This window comes from Canis lupus, chromosome 15 (assembly GCF_003254725.2).
Source record: "Canis lupus dingo isolate Sandy chromosome 15, ASM325472v2, whole genome shotgun sequence".
Classification (NCBI taxonomy): domain Eukaryota; kingdom Metazoa; phylum Chordata; class Mammalia; order Carnivora; family Canidae; genus Canis; species Canis lupus.
In genome coordinates this window covers 56,303,883-56,324,257 of record NC_064257.1, presented here as the reverse complement: position 1 = coordinate 56,324,257, position 20,375 = coordinate 56,303,883, and the positions used below count along the sequence as shown (strand labels likewise).

Sequence of the window (20,375 nt, the reverse complement as noted above, 5' to 3'; positions counted from 1 at the left end):
AAGTGCAACTAAACTCTCCCCCTCAATATTACCAGCTGTAGTCAAACCGAGCTCACATTTGTTTCTTAACTTTATTTGCCTTCTTGGAACCCTGTCCCAACATTTCCTTAAAATCTTTAATATATATATCTTTACCTTTTATCTGTGTGTCATGGGAATACCTGGACTCAAGTCAACTTTAGACACGACAAGTAGAAATTATAGATGATGTAAGACCTGAAGCAATGTGAATAAGCTAAAGAGGAGGATGATCCTAGGACTGAGGGGAAGAATGATCTAGCAATGAAAAATAATCAACAAAAAGAACATGAGGGGGAACTACAGAGCAAATGTATCAGAGACTGCTGTTGGCCCATTCCCATGTCCACTCTCCTCCTTCTCCTCAGAAGGAGATTTTTATACTATTATTTTTAGTGGGGGCATTGCATTGCAGAATAGAAGACTGCTTGCCTCAGACCCCTGGGCAACCTGAAGTGGCCATGTATGTACCTCTGCAGGATGTGATATAAAAAGAAACGTTGTTTCACGGGATCTGATTGGGATGGAAGTTAACTTTGTTGTTCTTCGGCCTTTCCTCCTGCTTTTAGCTGCCACTGCAGAGGTGACCACTAGAGTTCAGCAGCCATTGGGAGGGACGCACTGATGCCAAAAGTGGAAGCCATGTGTAAGCACAAGTAGAGCAGAAGGATGAAAGTCTGTAACCTTTGCACACTGTGGAGCCACCGATCCATCACGGGCCATCCACCTTGAGAGTCTGTTTGTGTGACCAAAAAAAAGTAGTTCCTGCTGTGTTTATGCAATTGTTTTATACAACCAAAACTAACCATAACTAATGCAGTAAGCAAAACAATATTCAACAAGAAACCGTTTGCCTTTCTCCCTCTTCTTCTGCAGTCCTGCACAAACTGGCCAGAACCAAATTCTCATGAGTGCCCCAAACTCCCTCCTTCCGTTGCGTTGCAGCCTTATTCTTTTCTCCAAACTTTTCATCTCTATACTCATCAGACTTTCAATACATCATAGGTTATTGAAAAATTATTTTTTTAAGATTTTATTTATTTATTCGTGAGAGACACAGAGAGGCAGAGACATAGACAGAGGGAGAAGCAGACTCCTCACAGGGAGCCCGATGTGGGACTCGATCCCAGGACCGGGATCATGCCCTGAGCCAAAGGCAGACGCTCAACTGCTGAACCACCCAGGCGTCCCAAAAAGTTATTTCTAAAAGGGAAGATATCAGCATAATATTTTTAAACTCCTTTTCAAAGGGCAAGTTAAAAATATAATCCTGAACCAATATGATTCAACAAGTATTTATGAAAGTGCTGTTATGTGCTAGGCACAGGGGAAGCAAAGATGAATAATACAGCCCATGCCCTCCAAAAAATCTTACAGTTTAGTATGGATAGGAATGATTAATCCTACAAGAATACAAGGGTAGGATTCCTAGAGAAGAAAACATGCTGTTTTCACCAGCAAATGAGGAGTGGGAGGTGAAGGTAGGTAGCAACAACGAGGTGGACATCCCAGATGGTGAGGACACCCTGACAAAGGTACGTCAGACCACAATGAACCACTTGGGTGGCTGGAGAAGGTACAGGGGAAAATGTAGGTTGGAGACATTTTGAGCTGCCCTAAACATATCACTAAGAAGTCTAGATTTTATCTGTTTGGCAGTTGATAGTTGTTTAAGCTCATGATGCGAAAGATCAAAAAGAAAAATTCCGTGCTTCGAACAATGATAGGGTGACACCACGGAAGAAGTACTGCAGGCATACAGGGAGCTACTTTAATGGAGCAGGTGACACTTGAACAAAGGCACTGGCAGTGGTGACAGAGGCAGCTGATTTGAGAGATACTGTCATTTCTAACTCTGAAGTGTTATTTGCTTAAAAAAAGAAAAACAACTGTCAGGGGAGAAAAGAGAGATCAAAACTGAGACAGAAATGTCTGTAGTTGGTGACAAGCTATTAAAACCATTATTAGAGAAAAAGCAAGAAGTCAAGCAGACTTGTGTGTGTTGCTTTACATACATGGTATCTAGAGTTCAAGGGATCTGGAGAGAATCCACATAAGGAATGGGTGTTCCAAATACACTCTAACTCCTGCTCCCATCTCTCCCTTTACGACATGCACTGACAAAGCACAAACCCCAGCAATACCCAATTACCCACTTTCTCCACGCCTTCCTCTAAAGAGCCAAAAGTTGCTAGGAAACACACACACACACACCTATGACCACTAATATTAAACGGGCACCCAACACTCTCTGCTTCACAACTTCTCTCTCTTTTTGTCAAAACTCCTAAATAAAAAAATAAAAAAATAAAAAATAAATAAAATAAAAAAATTCCTAAATACCCACTACTGAACTCCCAAATCTACCCAATGACCTATACAGCCTTTATCATAAGCCTGAAAGAAGGTGAAGCTCTTTCACTCTTTCCAAAGCCAACACCTCTCCTCTTGTGGGTCTCATCCACTTCTGCAATTCCCTCTCCTCTTTCTGGTATCATTCACTTACCCCTCTCTACTGGATCATCTCTATCAACATACAAACACATACTAGCATCTTCTAATTTTACAGAAACAAACCTCTCTTTACTTCACAAACAACTCCCAGCCACCATTCCATTTCTGGGCTCCTCTTCCCAAAAAATTTATCTTTTACCAGTTCTTATTTTCCCAGTGTCCCCCCCCAAACTAGCTCCACCACTTCACTGAGACTGACTCGCTCAGGTCACCTATGATCTCCCATCTGCTAAACCACATCTCTATTTTTACCTCACTGAATCTCCTTGCAGCACCTTCTCAAACACCTTTTATCTCTTGGTTTTGGTGACATAGATGCAGGACCTGTGTTTCAACACTATATTCTAGGCAGGCACACAGAGGCAACTCAATAATATTTGCAGAATGAATAAGATAGGAGGATATGCATATATGACTGAAGATGAGCAATTTAGGACAGAGGTCGATAGAAGGACTCATGAATGCTAATTAAGCATTAAGCTGAAGACTCCTTTAAAAGGACGTAACTAATTGCCTAAAGTACAGTTGGTGCTAGAAATCAGTCTAGTCATTATGCTCATCGCTTCTGATAACCCTTTGGTAAACAAGTTCCTAGATATGAAGTTGTTAGGACACCATCTCTTGTAGTGATTAGGTATTAACAGACTAAGATTGTAAATGAAAAATACATTTATCATTTATTCTTGGTAACTAACTTAAATAATCTATGAAGTAGAATGTTTATGCAATCTCAATAAAATATGTCAATTTTGTTTTGCTTTTTTTTTTAAGATTTATTTATTCATTTTAGAGAGAGAACACACACAAATATGGGGGGGGGGGCAGGGGGAGCAAGAATCTCAAGCAGACTCCGCACTGAGCACAGAGCCTGATGTGGGGCTTGATCTCATGACCCCAAGATCATGACCTGAGCCAAAACTAAGAGTCAGATACTTACCGACTGCACCGCTCAGGCACCCCAAGGTATGTCTTTTTTTTTTTTCTTTAATAAACTGCCACTGGATTAGGCATAGGCAAAATAACTGTAGAAGACTGACACAAAATAGTCAAGTCCAATAAGACTTGATACACACACCCACATTCATGCATATATGTGTATATTTTAATCCAGTTATACATGAAAGTTTATGTGTGTGTGTTTACATTTACAGATCAATGTGACCACTTTAAAGTTAAAATAGCAGTATGTTTCTGGGGCACCTGGGTGGCTCAGTTGGTTGGGAATCTGACTCTTGATTTCAGCTCAGGTCATGATCTCAGGGTCATGAGATTTTGAGCTTTACCCTGGGCTCCTCTCTTTCTCCTCCTCTTTCTGCCTACCCCGCCCTCACAAGCTCTCTGTCTCTAAAAAAAAAAAAAAAAAAAAAGTATGTTTCTATGATTCCATGTCCAACCAACTATTTTCATTAACTGGCCCCAATCATATGCTTCTGCAAAATAATGTAGTAATGGGCTGTATGAGACAATGCCTGAGTTAAGTGGCTCTTAGACCTTATTTATTAGCTCTTACTAATTCTTCTATCATCCACTCACTTTAGATTATTCCAAATATGAATTAAATCAATCTTATGGTTTCTCTTGGAAGAAGGGAGGGACAATTTTTTCTTTTAAAGAAATAAACAACTTTTAGGAATGCTGGCTATAAAGAAAACTTCTGAAAAACTTATGTATCATGTCATTTAATCCTGTTATAAGTTATTGGTATCTTCCCATGGTAGGAAGGAAGGTATATAAGACCAATACATTACTTTAAAAACCCAGTGAGGGCAGTTGTAAAATGACTTAGGTTTTCCTTTTCTTTTCTTTTTTCCCCCTCATGCCTTCTTTAGTAACCACAATTTCTCTTCCATGCTCAATCTATGCAACCATGTGATTTGGCCAATAATTGAAGGTAACTCTTATCCATACTGTATAATCTCCAGAACTCTGATCCTCACCTTCCCTTCATACCATGTGGATATATTTAATGTCCAATAAACTTATCCTTCTATAATATGATTTACTAGTGAGTTGTTTTTTTAAAAGCCATATTCCCATCTCCGATAAGGCATCATATGACTTATAACACACTTGTACTTTCCAGAATATGATTTTCTAATCCTATACAGCTCTTTACATGAAATGTGGAATATTTAGTTGTGTTTTCAGTCCCTACCACATAAATACAGAACCATTCTTCCATTGTTTGACCCTCTTCCATTTCTGAAAAAGCTAGCAATTTTCAGAGAAATCAATTAACTTATGATGCAGCACTGGAAAGCAGAAAGTAGTCCTGGATTTTTAAACTCAAGTAGCTCATTGTTTGTCATGTGAATCATAATGAGAATAGTATTTTAGCCTCTCAGAACTGATTAGTTAAATGTCTTGTTTCCCCACTTATCCTCATTATAGCTGCCAGCTCTAATTTAAAATGTGATTATTGAGAGTACCGTATCATAATTTTAATTTTTAAATTGTGGATATATTTGGTATCAATGAAAGAGAAGCAGTACTTGTAAATGGACACAGCCAATATGACACAAATAAATGATGTGAGCACTTCTCCCAACCCCCCGTCAGTGTTATGTGATACCTAACTTCCCAGCAATCCTAGCCTTTCCAACCAGCTTGTGTAGCTTTGTAAACTAGACCTCTCCATTAATGACACCATTACCAAATGCTTTTGCAACTAGTTCACCCCCTAAAGTGCATGTCTGTTCTAGCTGAATGATCCTATTCTTGTGCCTCCCTCCACCCTGGCTTTTGCTTATGTATGAACTGCCTTCTTTCAATTGTATTTCTGTGCCATCACTCATGTTCTGTACTATGTCCAGATTTCCTTTGCAACCACTGTTCAACAATCTAAATCATAAACCTAATTCAAAATTCACTTCCTTAAGAGCTACTCCTGATTACCACAGACAATAAAACACCACTAATCTTGGAAGGGATTTTGCATTCCGTGTGGTCTTTGCTCTATCAGTTTACACTGTATTATCTAATGACACCTAGGCAATTTCTTTATGTTTCATATAAAACAGCTTCAACCCCCCCCAAATAGATATCAAATTACATGACAGCAGGGAGTAGACTATTTTGCTTCCTTTGTATACTCCAGAACTTAATATAGAGACCATAACAAGACGTAATGCCAGTTTCAACCACTATTTGAAATGACACGGAATTATGCCTCAAAATTTAAACTCTATCAAATCTATTTTAGAATGAGACAGAATAAACCAAAAACATGAAAAGGGTCTTTGACCAATCCTAAATTTTTATGGCATTTCCATGTTCAGCAATTTCTATGGACAAGGCTTGCCCACTATAGACATAACCCCTTACTGCACTTCGAGTGTACAGATCACTTGTCCCACTAGGTCTGCTGCCTGACAACCTGGTAGCTGCACCCTAACTTCCATGCATTGAAAGCCTCCCCCCTCTTTATAGATAGGTCTTTGTCCCCAATTCCTCAGGCTCTCAGCTTTGATTATAACCCATTTCTTGGCATCTTGAACATTTCTAGACCTTGGGTTTATCTCTTCTTCAAACTTACAGCCTCTACCACACTGATATGAAGTTAAGAGATTTGCTTACTGATTGCTCTGTATATAAAAATATAGAGAGTTTTTAACTATCAGAGCAATAAAAACATTGTTTATTCTTAAATATCGTGTGCATGATCATTTCTATTAAAAGGTCCTTCCTTGGAGGCTTCTAGGATAAAATTGATTCTATTGAGAAAACCATGTTCAACATTTTAATAAAGTGATTTTTTTTCTATGATTGTGATCAACGTAAACCGAAAGGACAGTTTATAATGTTTATATATCTAACATTCTGTTTTTTACAAACAAATGTAAAATGATAGATTACTAGAAAAAGATTCCAATGCTGTGAGTTAATGTAGGTAAACTGTCTTCTTTTCTAACAATCCAAACAGTAAGTTTAGAAGCACAGTCTAAGCCTATCTTTAATATCTACATTAAAATTCTCAGCCTTTCAAAGAAGCCAGCAGCCAAAACACAATATATTAACCCAAGTTATTAAACTGTGACGTGGGATCCCTGGGTGGCGCAGCGGTTTGGCGCCTGCCTTTGGCCCAGGGTGCGATCCTGGAGACCCGGGATCGAGTCCCACATCGGGCTCCCGGTGCATGGAGCCTGCTTCTCCCTCTGCCTATGTCTCTGCCTCTCTCTCTCTCTCTCTCTCTCTCTCTCTCTCTGACTATCATAAAATAAAAAAATAAATAAATAAATAAACTGTGACATTACTACAAAATAGGTTTCATAGGGTGGGACAATTTTAAAAGTGAGAAAATTTAAAGTATATAACAATCTTTATTAAAGTTCCATAAATACTCTGATTTAGAGCACATTGTGACAATGAACAATATTGATATCTTCTGGCCCATTTTGTAGAATAATCAAAAGTATACTTTAAAAACCACTTCTAAACCTGCAACTTTATTTAAGACAATTTTCATCTATTGCTTTCCAGCTTCACTGTTGCTGCAAACTATGCCTTTGAAATGATGCCTGTCACCGTCTTAATAGATCAACCTACGATTACCATAGATACCACCTGCACAACTTAGTGACTACCACTGCTTTGCTTATCTGATTGGAAAACACACCCAATTTATACTGTTTCTATATTCATCCATGATAAGTGTCCCCTCTGACATTCTCCTAAATGAGAATGAGAATAACCTTTGCTGCATTCCTAAATTACCCTTGCTCACCATCTTTCTGATCAAAGAGACTGAATTTATTTTAAATAAGACTTTAAGAAAAATATTACTGTAAATCATATATTGCTTCAAGACTACATATTTTACTCCAGAGTTTAGCGTACCTTAGGGCAACATTACATGTAACAACATTATAAATGGCATTACAGCCACTTGTACAAATACCAGTGTTTCAAAAGGTGAGACATTTCTAATAGATTTACAATAAAATCCATAAAAAATTTATATCATTTAAGTTGCTTGAAATGGGAAAGAGTGAGCTGTCACTGATGGTCTCAAAAGAATTAATAGACTCCATTAATGATGTAACTCTTATCACGAAAACGATTCATGTTTCAATAATCGCAGTAAAGGTAGCAGCCCAAAGAACCTTTATCTATCTAAAAAGAAAACAAAATTTCTTTTTTAAAATCATAAAATGCTGACCTAAATGAGGAATTCAATAAAGTGAATGAAACCTGAAAGCCAAGTGACAGATTTTTTGCAATATATACCTTCCTTCTCACTTGATGATATCAGGTGTCAAAGCAACTTCATGAGAATTAGTTAAAAATATAAAAATGTTTTTCAAAGTACTTTGATTCAAGACTAACTGTTTGGGGTGAAATAGCTGTTAAAATGAGTTGAAACTTTTAAGAGAATGAGCAGGTTACTTATTATATATACACCAATAAACAATTTCCAGACTAACATGATAAAAATATGGTAAATGTGGAGAATCATCTGTGAACTAGTTGTTTTATAATACCAGACTGTTACTAACACCTCATCCATATTATTCTGTAATCAAACCTCAATGAGAAAGAATTCTAGAGAAATATGAATCACTAATGTCAACCTGTAGCATAGTGCCAGTAGAGATTCCTTATTAAAACAGTATCAGCACTATTCCTAAGGCAACATCACCAAAGGAAACAAACAACTTAGAGCAAATGTCACAGGTGCAACGTGAAGAAATAGCTTATAAATAGTACTAGCTTGTCATTCAGACTGCAACACCATTCCTTCCTTCATCCCATTAAAGTACTGGCTTGCGAGCACTTGATACCCAGCCAGAGAAAGAGTAACTTATGTCATCTTTTTAAATAATTAGACATAGAGTCCAATGTGTTCATAAAATAGGTCTGAACTGCAAGTCCTCTTTCTTCTAGAACAGCAGTTATCTGAACATTAGGTTCCCTTTCCAGAAGTTAGAACAAGCTGCTGCTTGCTTGGCTAGTTCATTATGGCTGGTAGTCAAAAAAGACCATCATAGGCTCCTTCACTGTTCTAGGAGTTCAGTCTATAGATTTGGTTTGCACAACAGACCTTGCACCAATATGATAATGAAGTCACTAACCTTTGTTCTCTTTTAAGATGCATAAATTTCAAATCAGTCATTAAAGCAGTATTTCTAATATAAAGTATCAAATGTGTACCCTTACATTTATTAACTAAACTGTTCAGATAACTGAACAATTAAACAGGCATTAAAATGCATACAGCATAAGCCTTTTAAAGGGTTTTCTTTAAAGTTTTATTTATTTATTAGACACAGAGAGAGACAGAGAGAGAGAGGCAGAGACACAGGCAGAGGGAGAAGCAGGCTCCATGCAGGGAGCCCGACGTGGGACTCGATCCCAGGTCTCCAGGATCATGTCCTGGGCTGAAGGTGGTGCTAAACCACTAAGCCACTGGGGCTGTCCTTAAAGAGTTTTTAATATTACAAGACTACACATATATGTACACATATTATTTAGTTGAAATAAACAGGATATTAAATTGTTTATTAAGTATTCTCTTAAATATGTGGAATGCATACTTGTAAAACACTAGAATATTACAGATTAATTATCTTGGATATTAGATTATAAGTGATTTTTTCCTTCTCTTTATCTTTGCTAATTTATGTAATTATTATTTTTTACATTAAAATTATATATAATTTTAAAAGTATACCAATGTTTAAATGTTGTTTGCCTATACCTTCTTCCAAGTTAAGAGTCTCCAAAAAGGGAAAAAAAAAGTAGGTCCTGTGTTTGAGGGAGAAGAGTATTATTCAATTCTCCATTCCTCTGGGAAACAGAATTCCCAGAAATACAGGAGCTGGTTTACAGGCATATTCCAGGCTTCCTGGGTAGAATTCTAGGACATAAAACCACTTGCCATTTTATACTGCCGGTTTCCTCAATCATAAAATGCAGATGATAATTATACTCACCTCAAAAGATAGTTGCAATATTAAATTATATCATAAATATATATATATGTATATATTTAGCATTTAAAATGGTGACCTGGTAAATAGAAAGCACTATCGAAGCCTCAGCTATTTTTCCATCATTATTGTATTACTACTAAAATGATTACTACTTCTATCATTACTACTGCCACCACCAATGCTATTACCATTACTATAACTATTCCTACTATAAGAACAAACAGGCAATAGAGCCTCTCTCCCTCATGGGGCCATTTTCCAAAGAGAATAATGCCTGCCAATCTGATCTTGGACAAGTAGAAGGGCAAAGAGGCATGGGAATTGCACCAGAGATTGTTTTTCAGTAGATGGATGCAATGTGCCTCTGGCACTCTTTACCTACCATTCTGGCCTCCAAAGGCCATCCCAGTGCCTTCTATTACCACACCTAGGTCTGTACAAATTACTTCTCCCTGTCTCACCGACTCTGACATTTTATAAAAGTTTCTTCATATCTTTAAAATAGACTCTTAATATGTCTCTGACCCATTCAGAATTATTCATCAAGAATATACTTTAATATTTTAATGAGAGACTTAGGTTAGGTTACAGAAGGGGGGGTGGTCATTTATGCTTTAATAAATTTTGTCAATTCAAATATTTATTTAGTAAGTTTAAATAAAGATATCTAATCAGTTTTGGGTTTTGTTGTTTTTAGAATGTGTGTGCATGGGTGTGGGGTGGTGGGGGTGGTGGGGAGAGAACCCCAAGCAGGCTCCATACTCAGTGCAGAGCCCAATGTGGAACTCCATCTCAACCCTGGGATCATAACTTGTGCTGAAATCAATAGTCAGATGCTTAACCAAGCCACCCAGGTGCCCTTTAATCAGTTAAAATTTTAAAAACTTCAGTCAAAATAAAAATATTTAATTGTGAAAAATAAACAAATGGGGTAAAAAATAACTAGTAAAACTCAGTAGCTGACACCCTCAGTCAGGGAACTTAAACAGAGGCGGCACATGTGTAACAGTTAAGTTCTAACCCAAAGATGGTCATAGCTGATGGCAACCAGGTGCACATCTGCCCCAACCCCAGACAATCAGACTATAGCCTGAAGAAGCCAAAGAAAAGATAGGGGCACTACAGCCAAATGGCATAACCATTAGGGACATAAGGGCATAAATCAACAGTCAGCACACACAGCCAAAATCACACGAAGAAAGACATTAGTAGCCTTAGAAAGCGGGAAGCCAGTCCAGAGACAAATGCAAGAATGAGAGACCATATGGTCCTAAAAAGCAGAAAAGTCAACGATAGTCTCTGGCTTTCTATTTCTAGTCCCATGTGGTCTCAATGAACTTTCTTTGCTTCTCTTTAGATGTTTATGAGACTGCCTGTTACAGAGGCAGATTTTATGCAGATGAACAAATGTGCCCTACACTAGCCTGACATGTTCCTATAACAAATGGACATGTCACCAACACATCTTGTGTTCTTTTCCTTGGTTAAAGAGATTGGAATCGTGTTTAAACATAAAATGGTCCTTTCTTAAAGATCAACACCCCAAGGTACTACCTTGTTTTGTGTCAGCAGAAGAGGAAACAGGAAGAGAAGAATTGTGCAAAAGGATTCAGCAAAAGGATTTTAAGCTTCACAGATAATCCATTACAGAATATCTATACAATACCTGCTTCTTGGAAGAAACATGGATTCCTTAATGAACACGGAACCAGAGAGAAGGATATACCAGCAGGTCCCAATATCATCAGGACTAGAAAAAAAGATAATAAAATCAGATGATTAATCTGTGACAACAACAAAATCAAAACATAGCACAAAGTATAGTACCCATGTTTCTTTTAGAATCATGAAGTACAATGAAATAGCATAAAACAAATTCATAAAAATGCCACTATTTGATTACTGGAATCATTTTTTAAATTATCTTTTATCCTCCAAATAAGCTAAAGATACTTATCAGTATATTACACCTACTGCACTTACCATCCCAAGTTTTATCTTTGAATTTTTTTGACTAAAATAGTTCCCCTGCTTTTCGTAAAACAAAATATAAAGAGGTAAACAATGAAACTCTCTACCAAGCTCCCACATTTTTCTGCCATACTTGTTGGATATTCTTTCAGAATTTATATACAGAAAAAACAGGACATATATTCTTATTCCCTCCACCGTCTTTCTTTCTCTCTATGGAAAGACCGCATACTCTATAGTGTTCTTTCCTTTGTGCTCTTAGAGATCTTCTTATGAGAGGATAGCTTTCTTGTGGATGTGACATATTTGCCTTAAGCAACCCCTGGTGACAGTTATTTCTGTTGTTTTTAATCATTTGCAGTTATTTAAAAATAAATAAAAACTGCAACCAGGAACCTCATGCATACAGTTTTTACTATAACTAGTAACCAGAAGTGCAACTGTTGTGTCAAAAGGCACATGCACCATAATTTTGATAAATGTTGAGAACTGTCCTCCACAGGTGCTCAACTCAGCAACTTACTTACCTATATACTATCACACAGCCTTACTAATATATAATATAGTGGCTACATTTGTTTAACAAATGTTTCACAATTTTATGATGAGGGCTATTCTAGGTGCTTAGCATACTTTAAGGAACACCACCATCAACAACAAAAAGTTCTTTCCCTTATGGAGCTTATATTCTGGTGGGATAATACAGATAAGAAAAATAGCAAATTAGTTAAGTTCCAAATCAGTGCTCTGGGGAAAAAAATTACTATAGGTCAAGGAAAATGCGAAACAGGGTGTTACAGTCATACCTGGCTGGGTAAGACCAGTCTCACCAAGGAGAGCACATTTGGGTGGAGGAGCTGACAGCCAAGGGTCAGGAACCATCATTCCAGGCAAAGGGCGGGGAGGACCCAGCGTCAGTGCAAAGGCTGACATGACCTAGCCAGGGCCTAGGTGCGGCTGAAGCAGAGTGGGTAAGGGGTAAGCCACAGGGGGGCATGAGAAATACTACCATTGAGGCTTTTTTTTTTTAACAATCTTTTAGGTTATTGCCAATCTGCTTGATGAAAATGAGATCTTTGTGCATTTTTCATTTCTTTTTCTTATTACAAGAGCACCTTTTTTATTTCCATGAGTCTAATCTTTTTCTGTGAAATTAGTTTACTACTTTTAACCAATTTTCTTTTAAGTTGTGGGACTTATTCTAATCTAGAAACACTTTATAAAAATTAGCCTTTTTAAAAAGATGGGCTGTGAGTAGCTTCTTCCTTAGTTTGTTACTTTATCCTTTGCACTTTTTGCCATTGTGTAAGTTATTCTATTTTATCCAGTCAAGTTCACCAAATTTATTAGTTAGGATACAGGCTCAGATACTGTTAAAACAAAACAAAAAGCTAAACATAGTAATGGCTTAACCAGGAGGAAGTTCATTTCTCTCTCACACACAGAACGGCAGCCTTGGCACCAAAGGCCCAAGGCTGATATGACGGTGGCTTTGTCATTCCCAACCCACAACGGCCATGGCATATTCTAAGGAAGCAGCTTCAAATCTCACCACTGCATTCACATTCTAGGCAGTGGAAGGGGTGGAAGGAAGTACAGGACATTGCTGTTATGAGTACAACATGGAAGCTGCATACTACACTTGTCTCACAGCACAATGTGAGAGAGGGCAGGTAGAAATAGATTCCAAAAGTTTTTACAGGACAGTAAATTCTATTTACAGTTCTGAATAGCTATTTAAAGCACCAACCACTATCATGTAATCATTACATTTTGCTATTTGCTTCCAAACAAATCAGCAGTTGACTATCATTTTCCCCAAGATCAGTCTTAATATCACAACTACTTAGTCCCTGATAGCAAGGCTTCATGAAAAGTAAAGGAAGGATATTGTCAAATAGAGTTTAGCTCCAACGAAACCATAAAAGTTCAATGATTTCTCAAATGAGAATGCAAAGTACAGTACTACAGAAATAATTCATATCCTTTTCCCTCCAGATTTTAATCATTAGCTTTTACAATCTATAATCATTGGGGGGGAGGGGTGTCTTTCTTAGCATAAGGTGACAGTATTATTATTAAATTCTAATTTATGTTAAGTGAAGGTGTGCTCTCCCAAATGCAAGCACCGCTTCAAAAATTTTTAATAATAAGTAATAAAACACTGAAATAAAAAAAGAATTATTATGTAAACTTAATCTGCTCTTACAATGTTTCCTTATCACCAAAAGGTTGGTCAAGAGAACTGAAATCTAGAAAAATGGGAAGTTAAGGTAGATCACTGTTTATTAACTATGTGGCCTTGGGCAAGTTACTAGAGCGAGTAACTGCAAGGATTAAATAAACAACACTCATTAAATGCGAATAATAATTATTCTAGAGTTTTTTTTTTTTATCATATACCACGGTCTAAATCAACTGTGACATAGAGATTAGAGCAAACATTTGCTGGCTTCCTAGTTATTCTGTACCTGTCCACTTTTTTTTTAAAAAGATTGTATTTATTTATTCATAAGAGACACACAGAGAGAGGCAGAGACACAGGCAGAGGGAGAAGCAGGCTCCCTGCGAGGAGCCCGATGTGGGACTAGATCCCAGAACCCCGGGATCACCCTCTGATCCAAAGGCAGACGCTCAACCGCTGAGCCACCTCGGCGCCCGTACCTGTCCACTTTGAAGGCATATTACTATGGATGAAATAAGTGCAAGGTTTGTAAATGCAGCCTTCCTGGCACTGATCCTAAAGCATGCATGAAGTGAATGATAACTAATGTCCAAAGTGGATAAAGTACGGTAACAGGCAATATTCTGACTCCCCGAATGCCCATTCATTACCCTATAATTAGGGTTGACTCTTTCAGAAAAAATTTAAGACGGTAAAGATAAGAAACTGATAATCTCAACCTCTTCCACTTTCATTTTGTTTTCCTGATAGATGGGCTGTTTCCTCTACCTTTTCCAAAAAATTCAAATGTCAACTCACAAAAGCTGTATTTGCTTGAGAAGGAACTGACAAGAGGATGATCAATCAACAAACATTTATTGAATTTAGGGAACATGTACACTACATGCCATGCCAATTATGACCACAGCAACTCCTTTATTATTATCTCTTTTTTAAGGATTCGGGTTTTATAAATGTAAGTTCATCAGAACTAGGAAAACAAAAACAGTGAATCTTATTTTAACATGTTCAGGAAATAGCTGTAAAGCTAGAAAATCCCTCCCATCTTCTCTTCCCACCCATCCCCCCACAGAACTCATGTTGGTTTGTGTTCCAAAAATTCCTTGCTGTGAGATGCCACCATAAAATCTGTTTTACTTAGTATTAATCATCCAGAAAATTCTCCTGACTTTGTTAGAAATCATCTACAATTATGCCTCAGGCAGGCAGTGTTTCAGTATGGGGTACATCCTGCTTCCCTTCAAAGGCTGCAAATACGCCTTTCCCACAGTGCAGCTGTCATTACCCGAGGTTTTATAGCATTTTTTACACATATAAAGTGATGATTATTTTTTTAAAGAAAAAATGCAGAGGTTCTAAGAAAGTACTTAGCAGGAGCAGCATTAAACTTTTCTAACACTTAAAGGGTAATAAGCAAACTGAATCCCAGACCTCGCTTACAGACACACTGGCAACGAAGTTAGCAAACATAAGACTATGACAATAGTAGTTATCTGGGACTAACACTGGGATTTCATTTTGTCCAGTGGTTCTCAAGCTTTAATATGCATGTCAATCACCTGGGATATTAATTAAGAATGAATGCTCTCAGCCTCTGCCTTTTCCACCTAACCCCACAGTCTATGATCATCAGGTGGGAGATCCATCACAGTGCCTTTTAAACACAGACCCCAGGTGATTTTTATGCTTGGGGCTTGTCAACTTTGAAAAACCTTTAGAAAAACCATCTCAAAACCAAGCCCCAACAGCAACAAATGGCAAGAGAAAAAGTACAACTCTATCAATATCTACGGAAATAAGTTGCAGGTGTCATATTCACCAGTGTTATTTTAATTTTTTCCTCAATAATTGTTTTATGCTTTTAAAATGAGCTAAGGGCCGAAATTATGAGCTAATGGGACAAGCTGAATCTTGGAATAAACCTTGGATTGAGCGTCTCCAAATAACCTAAGTCTTAACACCAGCAGCAGTGGGTAGAAAAGAGGAACCTAAAGATTAAAGAGGGACATACAGCAAAGTAGTACTTTGCAAATCTCTCTGATTAGCCAAAATGGACACTTAGAAAAGACCTATAATTTTTTAGACTAAACTAAGAACTCTAACAGACAACTGATTTGATGCTAGTACAGCCCATTCTGCAATCTACAAAATGAAAGCCACAAAAGCCTAGGTGTATGACAAGACACTCTGAAAAGCCTTTTTATTTCACCAACGTGGAGAAAATGAATAAACCAAACCAAACCAAACCAAACAAAACCAAAATATAAACAGACCATTATAGAATGATCAATTCGCTCTCGGTCTAATTAGACAGAAGGACTCTGAAGTAATCAAAAATGAATGATGCCCCTTAAGCCAAGGCTAAGCTGGAATGGCAAGTGTAGACTTGGAATAACGGGGAAGAGAGAGGCAAGCACTGAATGTGGAGCCATTCTGTCCCCGCCTTGTTTCCTTCTACTCCTCAACGCGAACCACCACTACTGCCTGGCTGCTCTCCTGGCTGCTCCTTCCCACCTCGGCCAACCTGTCGAAGACGTCTGCCTCTCTTCATCTTCTCAATCATATCATACCTTAAAGAATTGGCTCAAGCCCTATTTCTTTAATAAATCTTCTCCTCACTGTTTTCCAAATTCCAAAATATTTATCCCATCTAATTTTATTCTATTTTATATTTTTCTCCTTTGAATTCTTAGTCCTGAGGTACCTAGGTACCTTCCTCCAACGACACTGAAGCTCCTTCCAGACAGGAGCTGCGCGCTGCCGCAGGTAGAAACTGGGCACCACTGCAGTTACCGTTTGCTCATGCGCGTCAGATCGTGGCGAGCTTCTGCTTACGACCCGTAGTTCCCCAACCAGAGAAAGTCCAAACCCTTGGCGAGCACAGGAAGGAAGCAATATGTTGCTATGCAAAGCACAAAGGTTTTGGAACATATATTCGTTCCTGCTAGCCATGTGATCCTGCTGAAGTTAAATTCTAGTTCTAGATCCTAGTTCCTCCACTGTAAAATGGAGATACTGATACCTTTTTCACAACATTACTTGGATTTAACAACAGTATATTTGTGCAGTGCCTTGCATAGCAGGTACACAAAAAAGAGTTCTCTTCATCTCTTTCCTTCTCTTATGACCATTTCTAAAAGGCCAACCTACAATTTTACCTCCTGCTCCTAACCCCAAATGTCCTATCCTGCAAACTTCACCTTGGTCAGCCATACTACACTATTTTTCCCCAACAATGTCTCAAGGGCCTTTGGATAAACCTGCTGGTCCAGCTTTTAAACAGTACCTTTTATCTAGTAAACTCATTACTCATCCTTCGAATTCCAGGCTAACTACCACTTACCCTGAGAAGTGTGTTAGTAGCTTCCAAATAAAGTGACTCATTTTCTTCCTGAGCTCTCAGGGCATTTTGTACATGTTCACAGTAAGCAGCTGCCAGTGTCATAATATTTATTTTAAGAGTCTTCCCCACCATTAGTTTTTAAACTCCTGTAACTCACCAGTATCACGTATATGTGTGTGTGTGTGTGTGTGTGTGTGTGTATATATATATATATATATATATATGCTACACAATGCTTGATTGGCACTCAAGCTCTATTCTTAATGAATTAATTAATATTTAATAGACACCAACTCAGATGTGGTATTAAAGTGAAAGCCTGGGGCACCTGGGTGGCTCAGTCGGGTAAGCGTCAGACTCTGGGTTTCGGCTCAGGTCACAGGCCTCCGGGTCTGGAGACCTGGCCAGAGTTGGAGGGAATAGGGCTCTGCGCTCAGCAGGAGGTCTGCTTGTCCCTCTCCCTCCCCCTGCACTCCTGCCCCCTCTTGGGCTTTCTTTCTAAAATAAATAAATAAAATCTTAAGAAAAGTCAAAGATGTAAGTTTCAATTTACCAGTAACCAGAAAAATGAAACCAGGCCGAGAACGGCCTTAAGCAATATGTGGGAAGCCCACACGGTGGCGATGTCTGCACGTGAAAGGGCTGCATGTGCCGCTGCACATTTCCCATTTAGAAAGCAGGAAGCTAATGCAAGTGATCAAACTGAAGATGACAAGGGGGTTGGAAGAATCAGCATCAGCATCAAAAGAAAACTAACTTAGCAAAGGCAGCTATTAGAGAGCAAAAAACTAACATGAAAGGGCTACTTTATTCAGTTGTTAATATGAAAATTTAGTGGTGTTTTGTGGAGCCCAACAACCAAAAGGGCTGCTTATGGCAATGACAGCAAGGAAAACTGAGGAGAAAGCCTTGCAACAAGACAAGAGTAGCAGGAGTGGGGCAGGCAGCTGCGGGCAGGGGATACTCAGGTGCCTTAATATTCAGCTGGAAACAGGCACCTGAGGGGGGAGGGTGGCGGTGACAAATAGAAACAGAAACTTTGGTAAGAATGGTACCCTCCAAGAATTCAGAAAATTTGGGGCCAGAAATTAGTGCTTTCCCAGATGAGCCTGACAAAACAAGGCATGAGGAGGGCGTCAGAGCCACAGGAAGGAATCCCGCCCACTTTGGCAGATCAAGTGCAATATGGCATTGGCCTAGGTCGGAAGTGACCCAGAGGCATAGAATCACCTCTACAGTGCTTTCTGTGGGCCACAGCAGCAAGGGCATTAGGACACAGAGAAGCAAAAACATGAAAATCATGGTGAATAAGAATGGTCACCCATTCAAGCATCAGTGAAGCGTCTACAAACACGGGTTAGGAAGACCATTCAGGGAAGAAGTGGCTGGGGCACTCATGGAGAGGTTAGATGCAACTAGGACACCAAACATCAAACATCCATTTTTTTGGATGTTTTAGAAAGGATATTATACCATATTCAAACACCAAAGCTGCGGGCATCCAAAAGATGTGGAGCCAGGATTCTTATCACCCTTTTGTGGGCGAATGGCTCCCCATCTGGGGTAAAACATCAGAAAGGGAAATAAAATGACGAGTAACAAAAATTCCAATAACTAAGTGGAGACAACTAGGCAAGGAATCCCAAAAGGCCGGCCACCAAATGACCAAAACTAGAAAACATCGGTCTCTTTCTGGATCTACCATCTGAGCAGCAGCATCCAACCAGAGGACAAAACCAGAAAACAGAAGAAAATCTTCCTAAGTTTCTCCTTCTCCCCAACCTATCATCACATTCTGTTTGTGCCTCCCAACCCTCAAGCCTCTCCATCGAGGCTCTCTGCTGAAGGTCAGGCCCTCGTGGCTGCTCACCTATACTGTCCTTCATACTCTTCTGATGGGCTTAGACTTGTACTCTCAAATATATGATTATGCCAAAAGCCATCATGCAAATAACTTTACTTATTTAGAGCAAATTATTCTCTGTCCTTCTACAGGAGTCAGGCAGTTAGTTCACAGCAGAGGTTTTCAATATGCACTTGCCAGCCCCTTGGGACTACACACCGTCCAACTCTCTTCTAACCATAACAGCTACTGCTATTGAGCTAAATAGGATTTCCTATGAACAAAGTGTTCCATGGCATAAAAAAAGAAGTTCTAACAATGGCCACCTTCCAATATGCAGATGGCTTTTCAGATACACAATAATGTTAATTTTTTTCAAATACATTACATCACTTTTGTTACTGGGTTAATCAAAAAGTTTAATCATCAGTTGTTTTGGGTTTCTGCTCCTCTGATGGGACTGTAAGCTATAAGCTGAAAGACAAAATATGCATTATTTATTTTTGGATGGCCAATACCACAAAGTAAGCTCATCAGATAAATTAATGCAACACAGCATTATAAGTGATCCTAGAAATATTAGGTCAAAAGAAAGGTAAACCCACATGATTTTTACTAAGGCATAATAATAAAACATATTTTAGAAAGAGCTCTAACAAGAATTACAGGTTTTTGCATTTATATTTTTACCCTATAGAGAAGCAGTATTTTTTTAAGAATTTGTTTGTTTGTTTAACAGAGATAGAGCCCGAAAGCACAAGCAGGAGGAGCAGCAGAGATAGAGGGAGCAGGCTTAGCAGGGAGTCCGATGCGGGGCTCGACCCTAGGACCCAGGGACCGTGACCTGAGCCGAAGGCAGACGCTCAACCAGCTGAGCCACCCAGGGCCCTGGTCTCTTCTGCTTAAAGAAGCAATATTTATTACAAAAGTATATACTTCATAATATTTAATTATATATAAATATATAAATTCCCATACTTCTGAAAACACATTTAAGAAATAGAGGGTAATTTTTTTTTGAGGGTAACTTTTTATTCTGTCTCCTAAAAGTTCTAGATTGTAAGGAAGGTACTTCGCTGTATTATAAATAAAAATTTTGAAGAAAAAAAAGCACCATTTTAACATTAAGTTCTTGAGAAAATCCTTATTCTCTACTCAATAGCAGGGGCTCAGAACCATGAAAAAAGGAAAAGTAAATACATTAGAAGAACTCTGAAAACTGATGAAAATATTAAGGCTATTTCAGCTTTATTTTGAAAAATAAATAACTGTATTTTGAAAATACAGGGAATAGGGATCCCTGGTTGGCGCAGTGGTTTGGCGCCTGCCTTTGGCCCACGGCGCAATCCTGGAGACCCGGGATCAAATCCCACGTCGGGCTCCTGGTGCATGGAGCCTGCTTCTCCCTCTGCCTGTGTCTCTGCCTCTCTCTCTCCGTGTGTGACTATCATAAATAAATAAAAATTTAAAAAAAAAAAGAAAATACAGGGAATATAATAAGACATCCTTTTTTTTTTTTTAATCGTAATTCACTTAGCCAGCAGACCTGAAGAACGAGTAAAGCCAAAA

At 38.5% G+C, this 20,375-nt stretch overlaps 1 protein-coding gene across 8 annotated transcripts in view; it reads right to left on the bottom strand.

Annotated features, from left to right (window-relative positions):
* RAPGEF2 (Rap guanine nucleotide exchange factor 2) overlaps positions 1 to 20,375 on the bottom strand; it is a 241,852-nt gene that overhangs the window by 130,152 nt on the left and 91,325 nt on the right. For all 8 annotated transcript variants that reach the window (XM_025439185.3, XM_025439188.3, XM_025439190.3 and 5 more), the window contains exon 4: positions 11,131 to 11,214. In XM_025439185.3, the coding sequence (XP_025294970.1) occupies positions 11,131 to 11,214 (84 nt within the window). The remainder of the gene's footprint in view (positions 1 to 11,130; positions 11,215 to 20,375) is intronic.